Genomic DNA, 19,377 nt, shown 5'->3' with positions numbered 1-19,377 from the left:
ATTACTTAATAAATATGTTTGGTGGAAGGACAGCTATGTCAGTCATGGATGACGGTGGCTTGCCTTGAGGCGGGGCCTCAGACAGTGGGTGTGGTGTCCTCGGTCACAGCCGTCACACAGCAGCATGCTGTCTGCGTCTCCTTTGCGTCTGCAGACGCGACAGCGGGCGTTGAGGACCGAGCGGGACCAGAGGACGCTCCGCTCCAGACTGGACAAGTGAACAAACACCTGAATGGATTCGACACAAAGTACAGCAATGTGTTCACACAACCAGTCTGGATGTCTAGACGTTGGCAACGGTGACGTCGAGTTAGAAAAAGTGACCTGAGAAGAGCTTGAACAGGCCTGTAGCGACTCCCTCCATCGGTCCAGCACCGTCCTACCCACCCGACCGCCGTCACTGCTGCCATCTAGCAAAGAAACAAGAGGCAGTAGTACCATCTTACTTGGAAGTGGCTGTAAAAAACCAGACTGCTCTTCAGTTGTCTAGAGTTCTCTTTTCAGATGAAAAGAAAACTTTACCTTTTCAGATGAAGGTAAAGTTTGCATTTTAATTGGAAATCAAGGTCATCATTTAATTGGAAATCTTCAGAGTCATCTTCTCTTCAGAGGAAGAGAAGAGAGGGACAAAATCCATGTTGCTTTAAAACTAACTGTTATGATTAGAGGTGTGCCGATCGATCGGGCCGATTTTCGTGAAAAAGTGCATGATCGGTGATCGGCGATCATTGGCTCTTGTTGCCGATACCTTTCATCTCATTTCCAGCCTGCCTGTGCAGCTGGTCTCCTCTTTCCTTGACTCTGCGCAAACGCGCAGCAACAAATCCTATAAGCGATGTGGAACTATAACGCACTGAGTGAATGGGGAAGTTTGCGTGTTGCGGCGGAAAATTGAAGCACGTCAAAATGCATCAACACAACGAAGCTAATATGACATAAAAACAATGATATACTTGACGGAGTTTGGCTACATCGAGGCTCACTGCAGTAAAAAAGACATGGAGCGACCAGATAGCAGGTAAAGCAGCGCACAGCTACAAACACTCACCCGGATTAGCATGACGGTCAGAAAGCTAAACAAATAAAAAATTATTTAAGTCTTCGAGCTGCGATGTAAGACGCTGGTTCTGATCTCGTTGTTGAACCGCTGCTACGCTACTGGTAGTAATATTTGACAGACGGAGCTTCGCTTCTGCTCCACCTGGTAGTGACTCTCACACCGAACCTGTTTAAAGCTGCAGCATCTAACCTAAAAAAATAAATTTTACATACGTATTAAAACTTTCGCTGTCCTAACATGAGACAAATAATCTCTAAAAAAAATAATCGATCTCCTCCCTGATCTGCATAATTACTCCGATCAGTCAGAAACAGCCACTCAGAACTAGCAGTAATCAGCTAGCCGCCATGCTAACAGGAAGTTTTCATTCAGTAACTCAGGATTGTTTATTGTAATGGAACCTGTTTTTGCCTTTGAATGTTAAGTTTTATACTTGAATTTTTTTGGCAATGTTGAGAGGTTTTATTTTGGCTCTTTGCATTATTTAGCCTCTTCAGAGCCTTCATATGTTATCAGTCTGTTAAAGATAGTATTATCAATAGCAGTACAATTTGCACAAAGCCTGTTTTGTTTAGTTTTCTTCTTGAAAAAAGTTATTAAAAAGTTTTTGTCTAAATTAAGGTGAATTCATGGTTCCTTTTTCCACATACTGTAACCGGTAGTGTTTATGATAAAAAAGAAAAAAATAATAATTATGTGATCGGTATCGTTGATCTGCCCTCATGGGTGATCGGTATCTGTATCGGGAGGAAAAAACCTGATCGGCACATCTCTAGTTATGATGACACCGATGTCCTCATGGACCAACATGGAACAATTTGAGGACAATTATTGGGGTTTAGAGTCCAGAGAGAAGTTTCCACAGTCTGTGATGCTTTGGAAGCTGCTTCAATGACTATGATTTCTGATGAGCAAGCAAACTCTCTGGCCTTTAACCCCATAGAAAATCTCTGGGCTGTAGGCAAGAGGAAGATGAGATGCACCAGACCCAACAAGGCAGACGACCTGAGGGCATCTGTCAGAACATGCAAGTCCCACACGCCATTGATGCAGTAATTCATGCAAAAGGAGCCCCAACCAAGTATTGAGTAAGTAGAAACATACTTTACAGAACCCCATCATTTCTGTTTAAAATATCCCTTTTAATGATTTGAAGTCCTACCATCAGATGCTTGATCGTCGTCTTTCTTCTTGTTCTTCTTAACTTTCTGGTCCTTTTTTGAGTCTTCGTCACCTGAAAGTGTCATTAACACACAGTGAAAGCAACATTCAGACGACCACACAGAGTTTGTTACAGTTAGAGATGCAGAGAGAAACGCAGAGGATTGAAACCAATTCAAACTGGATCAGCGAAAACAGTGACTGAAAAGTCCATCCACATAACCTGAAGGATTTTGCTGTATCATCAGTTTTTAACAGAGAGAAAAGTCACCGCAATAATATTTGGTCAGTTCAACTTTTTATTTAAAGGGGCAGTACCGTGTGTTTTTCAGGCACATAGTGCCATTTTATAGCATAATCAAGTAACCATGTTACCTTCGATTATAAAAATGATACACAACTTAAAAGGAAATTTGACATTGTATTTTAATGCCTTGAAATAGAGCCTCTGTTGCCTTAAACTGCTGTTCTTTCTGAAACTCCGCCTCCAGGAAATCATCAAAACATGGCTCCTCCATTAACCCTTTAGAATAGAATATACTTCATTGATCCCCAAAGAGAAATTGCCTATTCGTTGATAAGCTACTCCATCTGAAGTATTAAATATTAATAATACAAATAGAACCATATGAGACAAAGTTTATAAAATATATACATATACTCTTATACCTAAGAGTGACAAGACAGTCCAATATGACTAAATATAAATAATTAATAAATCACAAGCATGCACAACATTTTTACCAGCATTACTCTGATAAGTAGCTCCTATAATGAGCTCAGCTGATACACAGTGCCACCAGATGTTTGCCAATTGCTGCTGACTAGTGTGAAGGACTTGAGTTGTGGAGATGTGCGGGAGGGCTGATCTGTGTGTTTGGAAACTGCAGAAATCAGCAGATGACCACTGAACAAGGCTTGCAGACTCACCCAGTGGAGGTTTGAGGAAGCGTCTCTCGATCCCTTGCTCAATATGACCAAGGGCCTGAGCCAGAACTCGAACCGAGCTGCTGATCACCTGAGGAGTCTCACTGCCGCTGGTCCTCCCCGTGGCTTCGGACTTCAGCTCCTGCAGCCTGACACACACACACACACACACACACACACACACACACACACACACACACACACACACACACACACACACACACACACACACACACACACACACACACACACACACACACACACACCTCTCATCAAGAAAACTGAGGTCATTCCATCACATAAGCGTGCAGCAAGCCATGCTGAGCGCACAGACTACCTGTCACTGCCTCTGTCTCTGATTTTTATGTGGCCAGAGTCCACTTCCATGGGCTCCACCTGTCCGTTTATCACGCCGTTTTCTTTGGCCTCAGACGCTAGAAGCTCGTAGTTTCCCTCTTCCAGCGCAGAGCGCCAAACATGTCTGTCCATTACCTTAGCAACACCAAAATGAAAACTGATCTGAAATCTCTTAGAGGCTGCAGGTCATTTGTTATTGTAAGCAGCTGAGCCTACTTTCAGGGTTCCCAGGGACCCCTGGTGGATGCGGTCCTCCAGGTCCAGCAGCAGGTCTCTTAATCTGACCTCCATCCGGGACTCAGCTGATGCAGAGCAGGGTGAGTGCTCCGCTTCACCTGGACACACAAACAGCTGCTGTCTCAGAGATAACTAGAGGCACCGACCTGATTTTAATGTGTGTGACGATATTGAAAAAAAAAAAAAAATTGTAGATTGGGTATCAGTGAAAATGTTCCCAATCCATAAGGGCAGATCTATTCAGTCCAATTCTATACTTTGTGCTCTGAGTGACATCATGTTTTATTATTATTTTACATTCAATTTACAATTCCTAATTGCAATTTACAACCCCTGGCAAAAAGTATGGAATCACCAGTGTTGGATGAGCAGTCATTCAGACATTTCATGCTGTAAAACAAACTCGGATCAAAAACATGACACAATATTAAGGTCGTTCCAAAGTGCAACTTGTTGGCTTTCAGGAACACTCAAAGAAATGAAGAGAAAACATTGTGGAAGTCAGTGAATGATACTTTTATTGACCAAACACAGGGAAATAAATATGGAATCACTCAATTCTGAGGAAAAAAGTATGGAATCATGAAAAACACATAAACAAAAGACCATTCAAAATACATCACTAGTATTTAGTTGCACCATCTTTGGCTTTTATAACAGCTTTTAGTCTCTGAGGCATGGACTTGATGAGGGACAAACAGTATTTGGTGCCTACTCTCTTTGATAGCAGTTGCCAGATCAGCTTTGCAGGTTGGAGCCTTCTTGTGGAACATTTTTTTCAATCTCCACCACAGGTTTTCTATTGGGTTGAGATCTGGACTATTTGCAGGCCATGACATCGACTGAATGTGTCTTTCTTCAAGGAATGCCTTCACTGTTTTTGCCCTATGGCACGATGCATTGTCATCTTGGAAAATTATTTCATCATCTCCAAACATCTGTTCAATTGAAGGGATGAGAAAACTGTCCAAAATGTCAATGTAAACTTGTGCATTGATAGAAGAATTAACCACAGTCATCTCCCCAGTGCCTTTGCCTGACATGCAGCCCCATATCATCAAGGACTGTGGAAATTTGGTTGTTTTCTTCAGGCAGGCCTCTTCATAAATCTCACTGGAACGGCACCAAACAAAAGTTCCAGCATCATCACCTTGTCCAATGCAGATTCTTGACTCATCACTGAAGACAACTTTCATCCAGTCATCCACAGTCCATGATTGCCTCTCCTTAGCCCATCGGAATCTTGTTCTTTTATGGTTAGGTGTCAATGCTGGTTTTCATTTAGCTTTCCTGTATTGAAATCCCACCTCCTTTAGGCGATTTCTTACGGTTCGGTCACATACATTGACTCCAGCTTCCTCCCATTTATGCTTCATCTGTTTAGTTGTACTTTTTTGGTTTTCAAGACAAATGACCTTTAGTTGTTTGTCTTGACGCTTTAATGTCTTTCTTGGTCTACCAGTACGCTTGGCTTTAACAACCATTCCATGCTGTTTGTGTTTGGACCATATCTTGGATACAGCTGACTGTGAACAGCCCACATCTTTAGCAACCATGCGTGAAGGGTTACCTTCTTCAAGAAGTTTCACAATCCTCTCTTTTGTTTCAAGGGACATTTCTCTTGTTGGAGTCATGGTTCTCGCCACTCCACTTCGTCCAGCAGCCCTCCAAGGTGTCATGACTGCAGGTGTTTTGAACTGCACACTAACGGGCACATCTAATCTGGGGCAGGTGTCCATTAGGGAAAGGAAATAGACTGGGTGTGTCCTTTTTTCTACCTCCAATTTGAGTGATTCCATACTTTTTTCCTCAGAATTGAGTGATTCCATATTTATTTCCCTGTGTTTGGTCAATAAAAGTATCATTCACTGACTTCCACAATGTTTTCTCTTCATTTCTTTGAGTGTTCCTGAAAGTCAACAAGTTGCACTTTGGAATGACCTTAATATTGTATCATGTTTTTGATCCGAGTTTGTTTTACAGCATGAAATGTCTGAATGACTGCTCATCCAACACTGGTGATTCCATACTTTTTGCCAGGGGTTGTATGAACCATCTGAAATATGGTTTGAAAGTTTATTTTTACATGTTTGACCAGCCGGTGATGGTGTGTTTCAGTGAGCTGTACTGGTGCAGAGTTGGCAATTAATTTATAATTCAGTACATTTATGTCTGTGTTTAAAAAAAGTTTTTTAGCCATGCAAATTACAGCAGAAATAATTTTATTAAAATCTTTTACTTCTAATTTAATTAGTCTTTTTTTCCCTTGTATTCCATTTGTTTTATCTTTTTTAACTTGTGCCCGTTTTTAATCATTACATTTTTCCATAAAGAACTTTGACTTGTCTTGTACATGATTTTGCTATGCAAATAAATTTGTCTTGCCTAAGTCAATTCAGCACTGTTTTTCTGTATCGGACCGGTATGGGCCAATATTGCCTCAGATATTGGTATTGGTAGTGAAAAAGTGGGTCAGTGCTTCCCTAGAGAAAACTGTGCTGATTTCTAGCTAGTCTCATCATATGTGGACAGAAAGGTCGACTCACTGTTGCCCGGCTGCGTGGTGAGGAGCCTGTATTTGCTCTGGTCACAGCTCTGCAGCAGCAGCTGGAGCTTGTCTCTGTCCTGCAGCAGCGCCTCCCGCAGGCTGCTCTCTCTGTGACCTCGAGGGTTTAGAGCCTCGATCAGGTGATCTATGTCCTCTATGGAGCTGTAGAAGTACCACTGGTTGGGACGGTTCACTGGTACTCCATGCGCACTGAGGCTGGAACCAGCACTGTCAGGTTATGAAATCAGAAAATCACAATTAGGAAGCTCTTTAAACTTTAAGCTCTCAGAGATACTTGATGAACACCCACTTTTCTCCAGGTTGTTCAGTCTCGGCTTTTGTTTCCTCCATATTAGCTGCAGCGTCTTCAGAAGGTTTGGGGCGTGGCAGCAGCATGTCCTCCGTCAGGCCAAAGAAGTCCTCTTCCACAAACAGAGCGCAGGCTGATGGGATGAGCCAGTACCTGCGGAACAACCGGTCTTTACCCAGAGGAAGCAGGCAGGTGCAGGCGGCCGCCTTCTGGATTCGCTGCAGCAACTCTTGAACCTGCCAGGAGACACAGACCTCATAAGCAGAAAATACACACTAGCAGACTTTCCATTTCCAGTTTTATGTGTGCATAAAACTTTGTTGGTATTCAAATAATGTCAAAAACAAAAATGAATTTTGCAATTAATTTTGGAATTTAGTTCATGTGAAACTTATTAGGTCACTAACAACACTCCGCGCCTTGCCCCTCCTATCACCACTTTGTCTTTTCTGCCAGTAACAACTCTTGTTGATCATGTGACTCGTGTGATGTGAAAAGTGTTTCCATTACAGTTTTGGAAAATGCACTAATTTATATAAGGCCGGGAAAAAAATCCCCTCAATCTATCGAAAAACATTTAATCAAGAAAACACAAGTTCTCTCACAACTGCCATGTTTCCAATAAGTGTGTTTGTTTTCAGAACGCTCATTTGGCTAAATTTTAAGGTTAATGGAAACTCAACTAGCAACAGCCTCCATCATGTCACTGTGTCATGCTCGTCATTTCTCCTTAAAAAAGTGACCACCTGACCTTTTCCTGCTCCTTCTCCAGCTCCTCTGGGCTCAGGTTGGAGGTCAGGTCGCAGGGTTTTGAATCAGAATGCATTTGCTGCTGTTGCCCGTCTTCATCTTGGCTCCCTTTACCTGGAGAACAACAGGACAAACTAAATGAACACATATTTCATCTTGGGACAAATCAAATATAATCATCAGTCTATAATTATAATAATTGTCCTGTTTGCTTGAGCTGAAAACCTCTACCCATTAGTGCAGTATGTTGAGTCAAAATGCCCTGCTGGGGATCAGATGTTACCTGTTTTCAGTGTGCTGGACGGAGCATTTTCTTTAGCGTTCTTATCACGCTGTTCTCCCTCAGCCTCAGCAGCCGTCTCACTGAGGACAGAGGAAATAGGACTTCAGAACACCAATCATTTCCACCATTTACAGCTTTAATGCTACTAGCCCTTCTCCAGAAGTGATTCAATTCCAAGCCAGCTGAAAGTATTGAGTGTCATTCCCAGAAGCAGTTTTCAGTGTTTACTTTAATATAATCACCAGGAGAAGAAAAAGGTGACATGCTGTATTCTGTAAACACATCCAGTTTTAAAAACAATTCCACAGAAGCAGACAGAAAATCCACACACAAAGAGAACGGAATGCTTATCCAACAATAGGACATGAAGCAGCTCTGTGAGGATTGTGTAGAAAAGCAATGCAGCCTCCTCATTCTGGGTGAAGACTTCCTTCCATACCCATTAGCTTGCAGTCTTTCCTTCAATCGCTCCTTCTTCTCCCTCAGTCTCAGCTCCTGCTCCCTCAGCTTTTCCTCTTTTCGAACACGAGCCCTAAAAACAAAAATGTCAAGCACATCAGATGGGAAACTTAAAACATGAGAAGTAAAAAACAATTGCCCGTCTTCATCTTGGCTCCCTTTACCTGGAGAACAGGACAAACTAAATGAACACATATTTCATCTTGGGACAGTCAAATATAATTATCAGTCTATAATTATAATAATTGTACGTCAATGTACCCTTTTTTTTTAAACTTTAAACTCAGAGTGAAATGTCTTGATTTAGGATGTTAGTGTTACAAAGCAGAGGTCAGAGATCAAATGATACTTAGAAGCAGGGTGTGTTCCCTACCTTAGAGCGACCTCCTCCCTCTTTCGGCGGTGTTGTTCTGCTCTGATCTCTCTCAGCTCTTGCCTGGCTGCCTTTTGTTCATCCACACAGTCCTCTACCAGATCTCTGCTGGAAGCCAAAGTCAACAGCTTCCCCACCAGAGCCTGAAGGATCTTTAGTTTTTCCGCTGCAAACAAAAATATTATCTATTTTTCTTTGATTTTTTTTAAAATTCACTTTGAATTATCTCTATAAACTGAAGGGTGGACTGATTACTGCAAGGAACATAAAGGGATGACTAGTTTATAAGGAATTGATTACTGCCATTAATAAAAACTGACTTATGGAGCATTTAGTATTAACACATATAAACATAGAGGAACAGAGGAGCAACTCCTTGTTAGCATCAGTGATCATTTGCAACAAACGTCAGATTTTCAGAGGCAAAGACTTTTCTTTCAAATCAAATCAAATTTTATTTGTATAGCACATTTCAGCAGCAAGGCATTTCAAAGTACATATTTCAGTCTGTCTGTGTTGTAGATTCTATCTGAATGTAAGAGCAGTTTCTTCTTTACTGATCTTGCTCACTGTGAAATCGTCTCATCTGTCCTGCCTAAAGACTTCCTGCCAAGTTACTGACCTGGTGTGAGGTCATACACTGGAGTGCAGGACAACCTTTTCAGCAGCGCTGGGTCAGACAATCGCAGTTCCACGCATGGGTCGTCCATGACCGTGAAACCACCTTGTTTCTGGTAGCGGAACTTTGCGTTGCTATGGTTACAATCGGCGCCGGAGGCTAGGATGTAGAGGCGCAGGATTTCGGAGAGCGTGCAGCTGTCCAGGTCTAGCTGTTTGAGCCCTGAGCCCTGATGCAGCTGAGGCCAGGCTGCAGCCAACGAGGCGACAGCAGTCAGAGCCGACTGAGTGGGATCAGAGTCGTCCTCCAAAGCCTCCCACAGGTCTGCAGGGAGGAACCAGAGAAACATCAGATGTACTGGCAGCATCCAGCCACAGGGGGTGCAAAGCCCTCCTGGCAGCTTTATAGTTCTTAAAGGTGACCTATTAAAGTAAAGGTCAATAGGCTACAAAAGATGTTCATCACATTTTTTTGTACAAAATCATTCTGAGATAGTGACATTTCAGTCTTAGTTCTGACTATGATGAGCTCCTTTCAGAAGGAGCCGTTTTAGGGCTTTCATCACTTTCAATTCAAATAAGCTGCTGTTGGCCACGCCCCCATATCAAGTTTACATTCACATGAAAAAACAACTGCAAACAGATGCGCGATTATGCAACCACACATCTTTGCAGTAGTGGAGCCTCCTGCACAACCAACAAGAAAGCAGCAAGTGGTGTCTGGATGGTAAATGTACAACAAAACACTTGCGAATACATTAGAAAAACCAGCTGACCAAATGGGCTGGAGCTCAGCTTGGGTTGCTAAGTGACGGGCTGGACTTCGCTGGGGTTACCAGGTGAGCGGCAGGGTATTCCAGACATTGTGATGTTACATTCTGAAAATTTCTTAAACTACTTGCTTTCTAGACATAAATTATACATTATAAATTAAACACTAAATTACTGCCAATTGGTGATTGGTTAAACCAGTGTTTTCAACCCTGGTCCTCACCGCCCCTCTGCTCTGCATGTTTTAGATGTGCCTCTATTCCAGAACAGCTGATTCAAATTATTGCATGACCATCAAGTGCTGCAGAAGCCTGTTAATCACCCAGAGATACAATTCAGGTGTGTGGCAGAAGGGAAATACCTAAAACATGCAGGACAGGGGGGCGGTGAGGACCAGGGTTGAGAAACACTGGGTTAAAGCATTTGTTGGTTTGTTTGTTTTTTTAAAAGCAATAGAGATATAAATGAAAACACAAAAACACGCAAAGGAGACCTATTATGAATTTTGCATAACAGGATCCCTTCAATTTAAAACAAAACACAAGAAAGGATGGCATTAAGAACCGGTACTAATGTAGGAATCATGGTGGACTGATCAGTGTGTGTCCCACCCTCAGCCTGATCTTTGGCCACCTCCTCCTGCTCCTCATCCAGAGCTTGAAAGATGGCCGTCAGGAAGAAGAAAAGCAGCTCACACAAAGGACCTTCTGGGTCAGTGCTGACCAGAGCCTCCTCCAGAACCTCTGTGGGAGGACAGAAATCTGCTTAGACAGACCACTTTATCTGGAAATAAACACTTACAGCTTGGATCAAAACTCCATTTCATGAAAGAAATAATTTCTAATATTAATGCAAAACACTAGAAACCCCATGGGACTCAATGCATAGCAGTATAATGCAGGGTTTCCCCCAGTGTATTATAAGCCTGGCGGCCCGCCATGCTTTACTAGCCTCGCCGCCAGGCTAAGCGTTGCTTGTTTACATTTCTAGGAAAATTAAAAGAAAACAAAACAATTTTTTTTTTTTTAAGTCAGGCTGCAAGCGTCTCTGTTGCTCTTAGCATTTCACTAGCAGAGCAGATTTATTCCTAAAGGACAGGTTTATAGTTTATGCATTTAAAACCGACAGTGTGGACCAATCACACAGCTGGCGCCTCCTTTCACTCAAACTGGACACAGGCTGAGTGACCTGTATGGATGTTTACATAAACCTACTGTGAGGAATTATGATCCTTTGGAGAACTCTAGGTAAGAGTTTAAAACCCACCACGTTAGCTCTGGTTGCGCAGCTCCATGTGAACTGCAGGAATAACTTGTAGCGAATTCTGAGGAGCGCGTTGTGGAGCGGTGAGAATGATTTATCTTTGTGAACGAATATGCGGCGTTTACATCTCAACACGCTGCCCAGCGTGTGGTTCTGTGTCTGTCTTCCCTGTAAAGTTTATGTCTGTGGTCCCGGTTGGCCGGAGGGTTTGTGGATAACGAGCAGCGCTAACCTGATCATGCAGGTTCAGCCTGGTGAGGAGCTTTCACGGTCTCCTCAGAGTCACGCATCACGCTGATTTTATATTATTATTATTTTTTTTTTAGTATTATTTTTCCGGTTACACGATGCATCAAACCATATCAAATGTGTTGTCTACTTAGAGTTAATGCGCGCGGCGCACGGAGATCTGAGAAACTCGTCCCATAAACTCGACCAACCAGAATAGTTTCTGTGACGATTAAAAACTCAACAGACACGAAATGAAAGAGCTACTGAAGCAGCATTCAATTAAATCTCCCGTTTGTTGCGCATCTCCGCGCAGTGCAGCGGATTTACTCAATGTGCAGGGCCGGTCCAAGGCTGTATGAGGCCTTGAGCAGATTTTGACTAAGGGGCCCCTTTTGTTGTTAAAAATATCAGCACCTCTAACAGCTTCTGTGTTAGATTTAGTGAAATATGGGAGAAGGGAGTAGTTTAATTGGTCAGCCTAAAAAACAATAAGTTATAATGGCAGTTTACTAATTTGTATTTGTAAATTCAAAGATTAAACTCACAGCATCAGATTGTTGCTATGGTAACAAAACAATCCAACTATGAATATTGTTCTTTGAAGTTTTACAAAGTAAACTTGCCAGCTCCTTAAAATCTTTTAACTTATGTATGTCTAAGCAATTGAATAAAATTTAACAGCATTGATGATCTCAATAAACATTTATGCATCTGTGGTCTGTTTTAAAATATTAGCGTTTATGGGGCCCCTGAAGCCCTGGGGTCTTGATGGAGCCGCTGACTTAATTTGGATTAAACAGAAGTGCAAATTTGTTGTTTTTAGACTAGTTGTTAGTTTAAATAGCATTTCACTGGAGATCTTTTTCCGTAACATATAATTAAACAGTAATACTTTTACATTTCCTGTCAACTTAACATCTTTTAATACAAAAACATGGTGGGGCGCCTCGACGCCCCAACCACCGGGCTTAGCAAGTTTTCTGGGGTAAACCCTGTAATGTATAGCAATAGTAAAAAGAAAGTGCACCCTCTAAGGTTTTTGAACATGAACAAATTAAAAAAGGTGATTGTGAGACTAAAAAACATCATTCCAAAATAGAACAACCTGCATATGTAGGTTTGAATTCATAAACATTTCCAGACCAATACTTACGAATACTCACCTAGAGTAATTCCCTCAGGGAACTCATCTTTCAGGTCAAAGGCCTCACCAAAAGCTCGCAGGAACTCTAGCACCATCAGAGCTTCTCCAAAAAGCTCAGAAGGAAGACGGGTTCTCACCGGCATTGGGCTGGGCAACTCCTGTTAGAACAAACAGATATTCTACATTTGTATGAAGGGAATTCAGGAAATTAAGCCTTTCTTCAAATTCCATGTCCCTTAAGTAAAAGTGATATAAACTATTTTTTACTCATTTTTTAAACTGTCTGACTGTGACTGCATGGCACAGCATTCACTTCTCTTTAAAAACATTCCCATTTGTAATATGTGTCTTTAGGACATCAGTTACATAAAGTAGTACCACTTGTATCACTAAACTCCACACATATTTTAAATGTATTGGTATGTATTACTCTCATTGAAAAAACAGTGGAATGTTTTTAACATTTTTGTATCATCAGAACTGATCAAGAAAAACAAGTTATACTCTAGCAGAACATTCAGCAACAGTCTGCCTACTAATTTATTATTTTCCTACTGTGCTAGAAATGATAAAATATTAATATTTAAATTACATTTTTCTTAAAGTGAAGTGAACAACAATCATACATCTGGTTGTTGTATTTTTTTTGTTTTTGATTGGTTGATATTTCTACATTTAAAAGTAGTTCAATGAGCATGTTGGCTAATATCTGTTGGCCCAACCTCTGAAGCTGCTGCATTCACTGACCTTTAAGTCTTCACACTCCATGTCCTCTCTGGGTTTGTTCCACAGCTTCAGTCGCTGGGCATATTTCTTCTTCTCTTCCTTCAGCTTCTCTCGTTCCTGTCAATCAGTTGGTAAAATTGCGGCTCAAAGTTTTCCTCCCAAACTGGAAAAGTGTCTGATGTTTCCAGTTACTCACTCTGTCTTTCTCCAGTTTCCTGCGCTCCCTCTCCTCCCTCTTCCTCTGCTTCTCCTCCTCAAACCTTTGTCTCTGCACCTCCCTCAGCCTGTCTTTGCCTTCCCGCTCCCTCCTTCTGGCCTCCTGCGCCTCCTCCCTCTCCCTCTTCAGCCGGGCCTTCTCATAGCCTGCAGCAGCCATCTCTTCCCGCCTCTGCAGCAGCATCAGCTTCTCCTCCAGCACATTTATTGACGACGTCTGGAAGCAAGTTCACTCAATAAGGCCTTAAATAGACTGGAAATATTCCACCTTAACATTTCAGACTGAATGAATGACAAAATATCCTCCATCAGCTTTTTCTAAGATGACTAACAAAGTTTAGATAACTTCAAGCTTCTTGTTTGGGACTTTGGAGAGTTCACTTACTGGTACAGTTCCTGACAAACTGACTTTTCATTAACATTCTAATTTATTAAATGGGTCCCCCTTGGTCTTTTATTGCATATGATCCTGAGCTTTAAGAAATCACATATCGTGAATACTTCTCTTAGATCTCATTACTGGCCTTAATGTTAGCCACCAAAACATTTGACGAGACTCAATCCCAGCCATAGTAATGTGTGCCTAATATAGTTCTGGTAATTAAATGCATTTATGATTTTCTAGAAACATTAGCCAACGTTCTGAAGTTCTTGCTGACAGCACACTGACATTATTTGCCTGTAGAGCAAGATAATAGATGTGACCATTTGACCCAGATTTTAAGATCAGATGTTTTAACGTCAGATGTAAACCGTTAAAGCCGTCTACTAGTATCTGAGTAAGTCAGGGCGTGTTGATGCAAGCTCCGAACAGAAAATTAGACCAAGACTTGATAGCCTCATGTTCAGCACGAACACAGAAACATTGTCTGAACAAGAGCTAGTGTTTTATCAAGCAGTAATAACTGAGTAGAAAGAATTGACCAAGAGGAAAAGACAGACATAATATTCAGTTTTTTCTCACCAATAAGAGTTCCAGATTTCTTTGAGGTCTTATTATTATTATTATTAGAAATGAGCATTGCCTCTCATCATCCTGCATGGTGCACATACCTGTCCAGGGGAGCCATTAGAGTGGAGGCTGAAGGGGAAAATGGGGGGATCATCAGGGAAGAACTGAGAGAAGGTCTGTTCAGACAGCCTGTACTTCTTCACTGTAGAAGGCTAAAAAATAAATGGACACCACTGTGAGTTAACAGGATCTACAGTCATTTCCTGCAGAGCAGGTGACACTAATGGAGCTCCTACCTTTAGAACAATGCATCCCCTCTGAGGCTCACAATGCTGCTTGAAGAGGAGTTTCAGTCTCTCTCTGGATAGGGTCGTTTTCTTGCGACTGAGAAAAACAAACAGAGTAACAACTAGTTTAGAATCAGAACCAGTGGTCTCAAACTCCAGTCCTTCAGAGCCGATCTCCTGTCTGCTTCCACATTGACACATCCATGAGGTTGAAGGCTGATTGGTGTACATCATGTTTGATCCTTTGTTATGGAGCAGGCTGGATTTGGAAATGTGTCCCTTCTGGAATTCTCAGAGTAAGCATCTTCAATTAGTTTACAAAAACGAATTATGAGATTAGACTCTTACCTGATTTGACTGGCTTTGACCGTGAAAGGTTCGCCGTTTTCATCCTTGACAATCCTTACTCTGTAATTAAACGCTGATGGACTCAAGGGCTTCTTTCCACTAAAACACAAAACAGTTTATGAGAAGGGGAGATTTATTGTGTCAACACAACCTGCCTTGTTCCAATGCCATTCTATATTATTTAACCTTTTATGTCCTAAATTTTAAATCTTCGCCTGGATAATTTTGTTTATTTTAATTGTACGCAGTTCTTTAAATGTTCTGTCAGTAAATATATGTTTCCATTGATCCATTTTAAAAGAGTGCCCCTCAGATTAATTTCAATCAATCAAGTTTTATTTGTATAGCACATTTCAGAAACAAGGCATTTCAAAGTGCTTTACATAATAAAAACACAAAGTCATGCAACATAGAATCAACAATCAAAACATTATATTTAACCAAGTGCCAACATTAAGTTCTTAATAGATTATGCTTCAAATACAACTCTAAACAGCTGGGTTTTTAGTCAAGATTTAAAGGACCTCAGTGTTTCAGCTGTTGTACAGTTTTCTGCAAGTTTGTTCCAGATTTATGGTGCATAGAAGCTGAATGCTGCTTCTCCTTGTTTGGTTCTGGTTCTGAATGCAGACCAGAACCAGAGCCAGAAGACTTGAGGTTGATACAACAGCAGATCTTTAATGTTTTCTGGTGATAAGCCGTTCAGTGATTTATAAACTAACAACAGTATTTTAAAATCTATTCTTTGAGCTACAGGGAGCCAGTGTAGGGACTTTAAAACTGGTGTTATGTGCTCTATCTTCCTGGTTTTAGTGAGAACAGCAGCAGCTTCTGGATCAGCTGCAACTGTTTGATTGATTCGTTAGTCAGACCTGTAAAGATGCTGTTGCAGTAATCAATGCGGCTAAAGATAAACGCATGGATAAGTTTCTCTAGATCTCGCTGAGACATTAGTCTACCTTCTGCAGATGACAGAAGGCCGACTTTGTAAATGTCTTTATGTGGCTCTGAAGTTTCAGGTCAGAGTTCATCACTACTTCCAGGTTTCGGGCCTGATCGCTGGTTTTTAGTTGTAATAAATAAAGCTGTGCACTGACTCTAGATCGTTCCTCTTTAGGTCCAAAGATAATAACTTCAGTTGTGTTTCTGTTCAGCTGGAGAAAGTTTTGGCACATCCACACATTTATCTGTTCTAAACATCTATCTAATTTCACTCCTTTTATGTTTTCTCCTAGTGTTTCTCTGGTCTGGCGTTCTCATTGGCTGAGTCCTTCCTGGAGGAGGTCATCGTGTGACATAATGATGCCATCAACTAATCATTCTCCCTCTCCTGCTATTAATTTTTTACCAACACAGAAGGTTAGTAAAAAGTTTCTTTTGTGTCTCTGCTCTGTCTCCTCAGACCTCTAGTCGGTTGTGGTAGATGGCTGCTTATACTGACCCAGGTTCTGGTTAATTGGAGGTTTCTTCCTGTTAAATAGGAGTTTATCCTCTCCACTGTCACTACATGCATGCTGAGTAGGAGGGATTACGGTAAAATCAACAATTCCATGCCAGCGGTTATCTACTGTTGCCCCCTGCTGGTCCAGGAGGAGTGAATGCTGCGAGTCAATGACTGGATGCAATCTGCTGGGTTTACTTAGAAACTTTTCAAACTAACTAGAATAATGAACTAAACTTCTTACACTGTTTGATAACTAGTATCAATGGGAATGTATGTATAATGAATGGTTTATAAAATGCCTCGAGATGACATTTGTTGTTAATTGTCGTCATATAAATAAACTGAATTGAACTAAATGGCATAAGTTCACAAATGTGGGATTTTTTTGTACATCTTAGAAACAGGAAATCTCCACAGCTCTACTACGCAACAGAAATAACATCAGAAGAGCGACACAGGAAGCACATCATACACAAAGCTCTTAGTGCACTGGAAACAAGGCCAACCTCCTGCTTTAACTGGATGGAACCTGAATCTGCCATTGGCTACATGGTTCTACTGCAGATCTGGATCAAATCCGCTAACCCTCTTCTGCCTGTCCATAACTCAAATAATCCCAGCTCAATTTTTTGCATTCATCAAACAGTTTGAGGAATTGTGTTCCAGAGTGGTTTGTGATCTACTAACCCGTTGAGATGTGCTGTGGAGCTCTGGAAGGCGTCACTCTCCTCGTCGCTGTCACTAATCACAATGGTGTCGCTGTCTGCTGCCTTGCTTTGCCGGTTAGTGAGTGGCGCTCCGTTAGCACAAGCGTAAAGTGACAACACCTGCACGATCTCGCACACACGCCTGAAATACACACAGTATTTACACTTGGGAAAGCTATGAATAGTCCAATTTAACTAATGTTAAAAAATAAATAAATAAATCAATTTTTTTTAAAATCACAATTGCAGCTTTTCCATTAAATAAGAAATTAAATTAAAGTCACACGTGAATAAGATTGTTCATGGATCAAGTCATTAAAAAATATGCATTGCTGTCATCCTAATACCACTTCCTGTCATCATCTTTGTAATTTTCACCAGAAGTAACATCTGGATGTTGATCACATGATGCGAAAAAAAGTTTCCATTCAAGTTTTGTGAAATGCATCAATTCTGAGAGCTGGAGGCTGCTTGTTCTCCACTGGTTTCTATACGGCTGATAAATCATCTCATCCTAGCGTCAAAACTCATCAAGAAATATGAGTTTTTATTTATTTTTTAACTGGCACGTTTCCATTAAGCAAATTCATTTTCATAATACCAGTTTGCACAGTTTTATGGTCAATGGAAACGTAGTTATAGATGTCCTTGATGGTGACTCCTGGAGCCTGAAGATGAACATTAAAACTAGGTTACTGGTGCATACCTAGTTCCGTTGCGTCCGCTCACATCCACTATCTCTCCTGGGAAGAAACGATCCTTGACGAAGCCATAGACGTCCTCGCAGAGCTCCGACAGCCTGCAGTGGCGGCTCAGAGCAGCCAGGTGGAGCATTGGCACCACCAGGGCCTGAGGGAAGCTCTCCAGGCTCTGCTTCGCCCGCCGCTCGCTCTCCACGGCCTCCAGGTAGGTGAGGCCGGCTCGGCCTGTCAGAGCACAGCTCCACACCAAACTGTTGCAAAGGATGGTCCTCTCAAAGAACTCACTGTGGGAGGGAGGGACAGAAAAACAGCTGGTTCACATCTTCACACGAACTTCATGCAGCATGCTGCAATTTTTAGATACAAATAGCACACAGGCTAATGGGAATTCTGATTCAAACAGAGAAATGTTCAGAACCTTGGTGAGCTGATGATTAAGTCAAAGGATGGGCAACACAAACCTAAATTGTTAATAATAACCCTTGTCCATCTTGATCGTTTCTCTTTTATATCAGCTGAGATGTAATAGTTGGAAAAAAAAAATCAACTCCTGTCCTTGGCATAATTTTTTCTCCATTTATACCAAGAACATGTATGTAAATATTGGTTCTTTGGAACAGCTGAAGCCTGCATATCATTTTGGACGCTGAATGGCTTAAAAAATACAAATAAAAAAACAGGCAACGGATCAAATTTGAGCATTTCTGTAGGTAATTTTTATACTTATTCCAAGAAACAATCAAAAACTAGAGCTTGCTGAAATAAACCATTGGCCCACTTGTTAGGCTGCCTTTTATTTTTGTCTCCATGTATATTTTTGTCACTTGATATTTATGGAATTTGTCTATTACATACATTTAACACGTTAATTTTACAATACACATTTTCAAAGATGAATATGATTAGTAATTGTGTAATACATCATGTTTTTTTTTGTTGTTTTTTAGGGAATTGTATGAAACACTGGTTCTGAAATGTTTTAGAATCTGTGGCACTTCAGTGAATTGACTTTCCCAACCACCATTTTTTGGGGCATTTTAGACAGCATTACCACATAAGTTTCAGTTTCTAATGGTACCATGTAAGAGCAAAACAAAAATAAAAATTTTTATATCCCCGGCATGTTTACTTAATTATGCAAACTGATTATGCACTGGGTTTTAATTCAGAAGTTGAAGCTTTTAAGATTGTAACTGGAGAAATGAACAGAAAGGTCCCGGAGAATCAAACCTGTCAGCAGGAAAGTTGTAGGTTTCTCACAAGCCTTTTTACCCGACATCCAATATGGCTGCCTTTTGACAGTAACAGTTAAAAACTGTTTATTTACACTTTTAACAGAGTTTATCCTCATTAAATAGTTTTCACAAACTGTAACATATAGCCTAATCGAATGAAAATTAGCGATAATGTCTGAAAGAATAAAATGTAGTAGACGGTGTGATTATGTTTACTGATGGTGGTTAGCCTGATCACTGAGCACAATTATTAGGAAATCCTACTAGTT

At 41.1% G+C, this 19,377-nt stretch overlaps 1 protein-coding gene across 2 annotated transcripts in view; it reads right to left on the bottom strand.

Annotated features, from left to right (window-relative positions):
- The window catches only part of baz1a (bromodomain adjacent to zinc finger domain, 1A), a 33,998-nt gene that overhangs the window by 13,582 nt on the left and 1,039 nt on the right, over positions 1-19,377 (bottom strand). For both annotated transcript variants that reach the window (XM_015002949.2, XM_015002950.2), the window contains 22 exons: positions 17,879-18,157; positions 17,153-17,314; positions 15,022-15,120; positions 14,683-14,770; positions 14,488-14,598; positions 13,415-13,651; positions 13,240-13,335; positions 12,512-12,650; positions 10,466-10,597; positions 9,088-9,408; positions 8,466-8,631; positions 8,073-8,165; positions 7,634-7,713; positions 7,352-7,464; positions 6,601-6,836; positions 6,289-6,518; positions 3,722-3,840; positions 3,486-3,640; positions 3,152-3,297; positions 2,223-2,294; positions 325-410; positions 64-228 (listed from right to left, as the gene is read on the bottom strand). In XM_015002949.2, the coding sequence (XP_014858435.2) occupies positions 64-228; positions 325-410; positions 2,223-2,294; positions 3,152-3,297; positions 3,486-3,640; positions 3,722-3,840; positions 6,289-6,518; positions 6,601-6,836; positions 7,352-7,464; positions 7,634-7,713; positions 8,073-8,165; positions 8,466-8,631; positions 9,088-9,408; positions 10,466-10,597; positions 12,512-12,650; positions 13,240-13,335; positions 13,415-13,651; positions 14,488-14,598; positions 14,683-14,770; positions 15,022-15,120; positions 17,153-17,314; positions 17,879-18,157 (3,325 nt within the window). The remainder of the gene's footprint in view (positions 1-63; positions 229-324; positions 411-2,222; positions 2,295-3,151; positions 3,298-3,485; positions 3,641-3,721; positions 3,841-6,288; positions 6,519-6,600; positions 6,837-7,351; positions 7,465-7,633; positions 7,714-8,072; positions 8,166-8,465; positions 8,632-9,087; positions 9,409-10,465; positions 10,598-12,511; positions 12,651-13,239; positions 13,336-13,414; positions 13,652-14,487; positions 14,599-14,682; positions 14,771-15,021; positions 15,121-17,152; positions 17,315-17,878; positions 18,158-19,377) is intronic.

Source organism: Poecilia mexicana, unplaced genomic scaffold (assembly GCF_051168715.1).
Source record: "Poecilia mexicana isolate PSO_F unplaced genomic scaffold, ASM5116871v1 scaffold_22, whole genome shotgun sequence".
Taxonomy (NCBI): domain Eukaryota; kingdom Metazoa; phylum Chordata; class Actinopteri; order Cyprinodontiformes; family Poeciliidae; genus Poecilia; species Poecilia mexicana.
The sequence above is the reverse complement of the archived record's forward strand: the minus strand, read 5'-3'. Positions and strand labels throughout refer to the sequence as shown.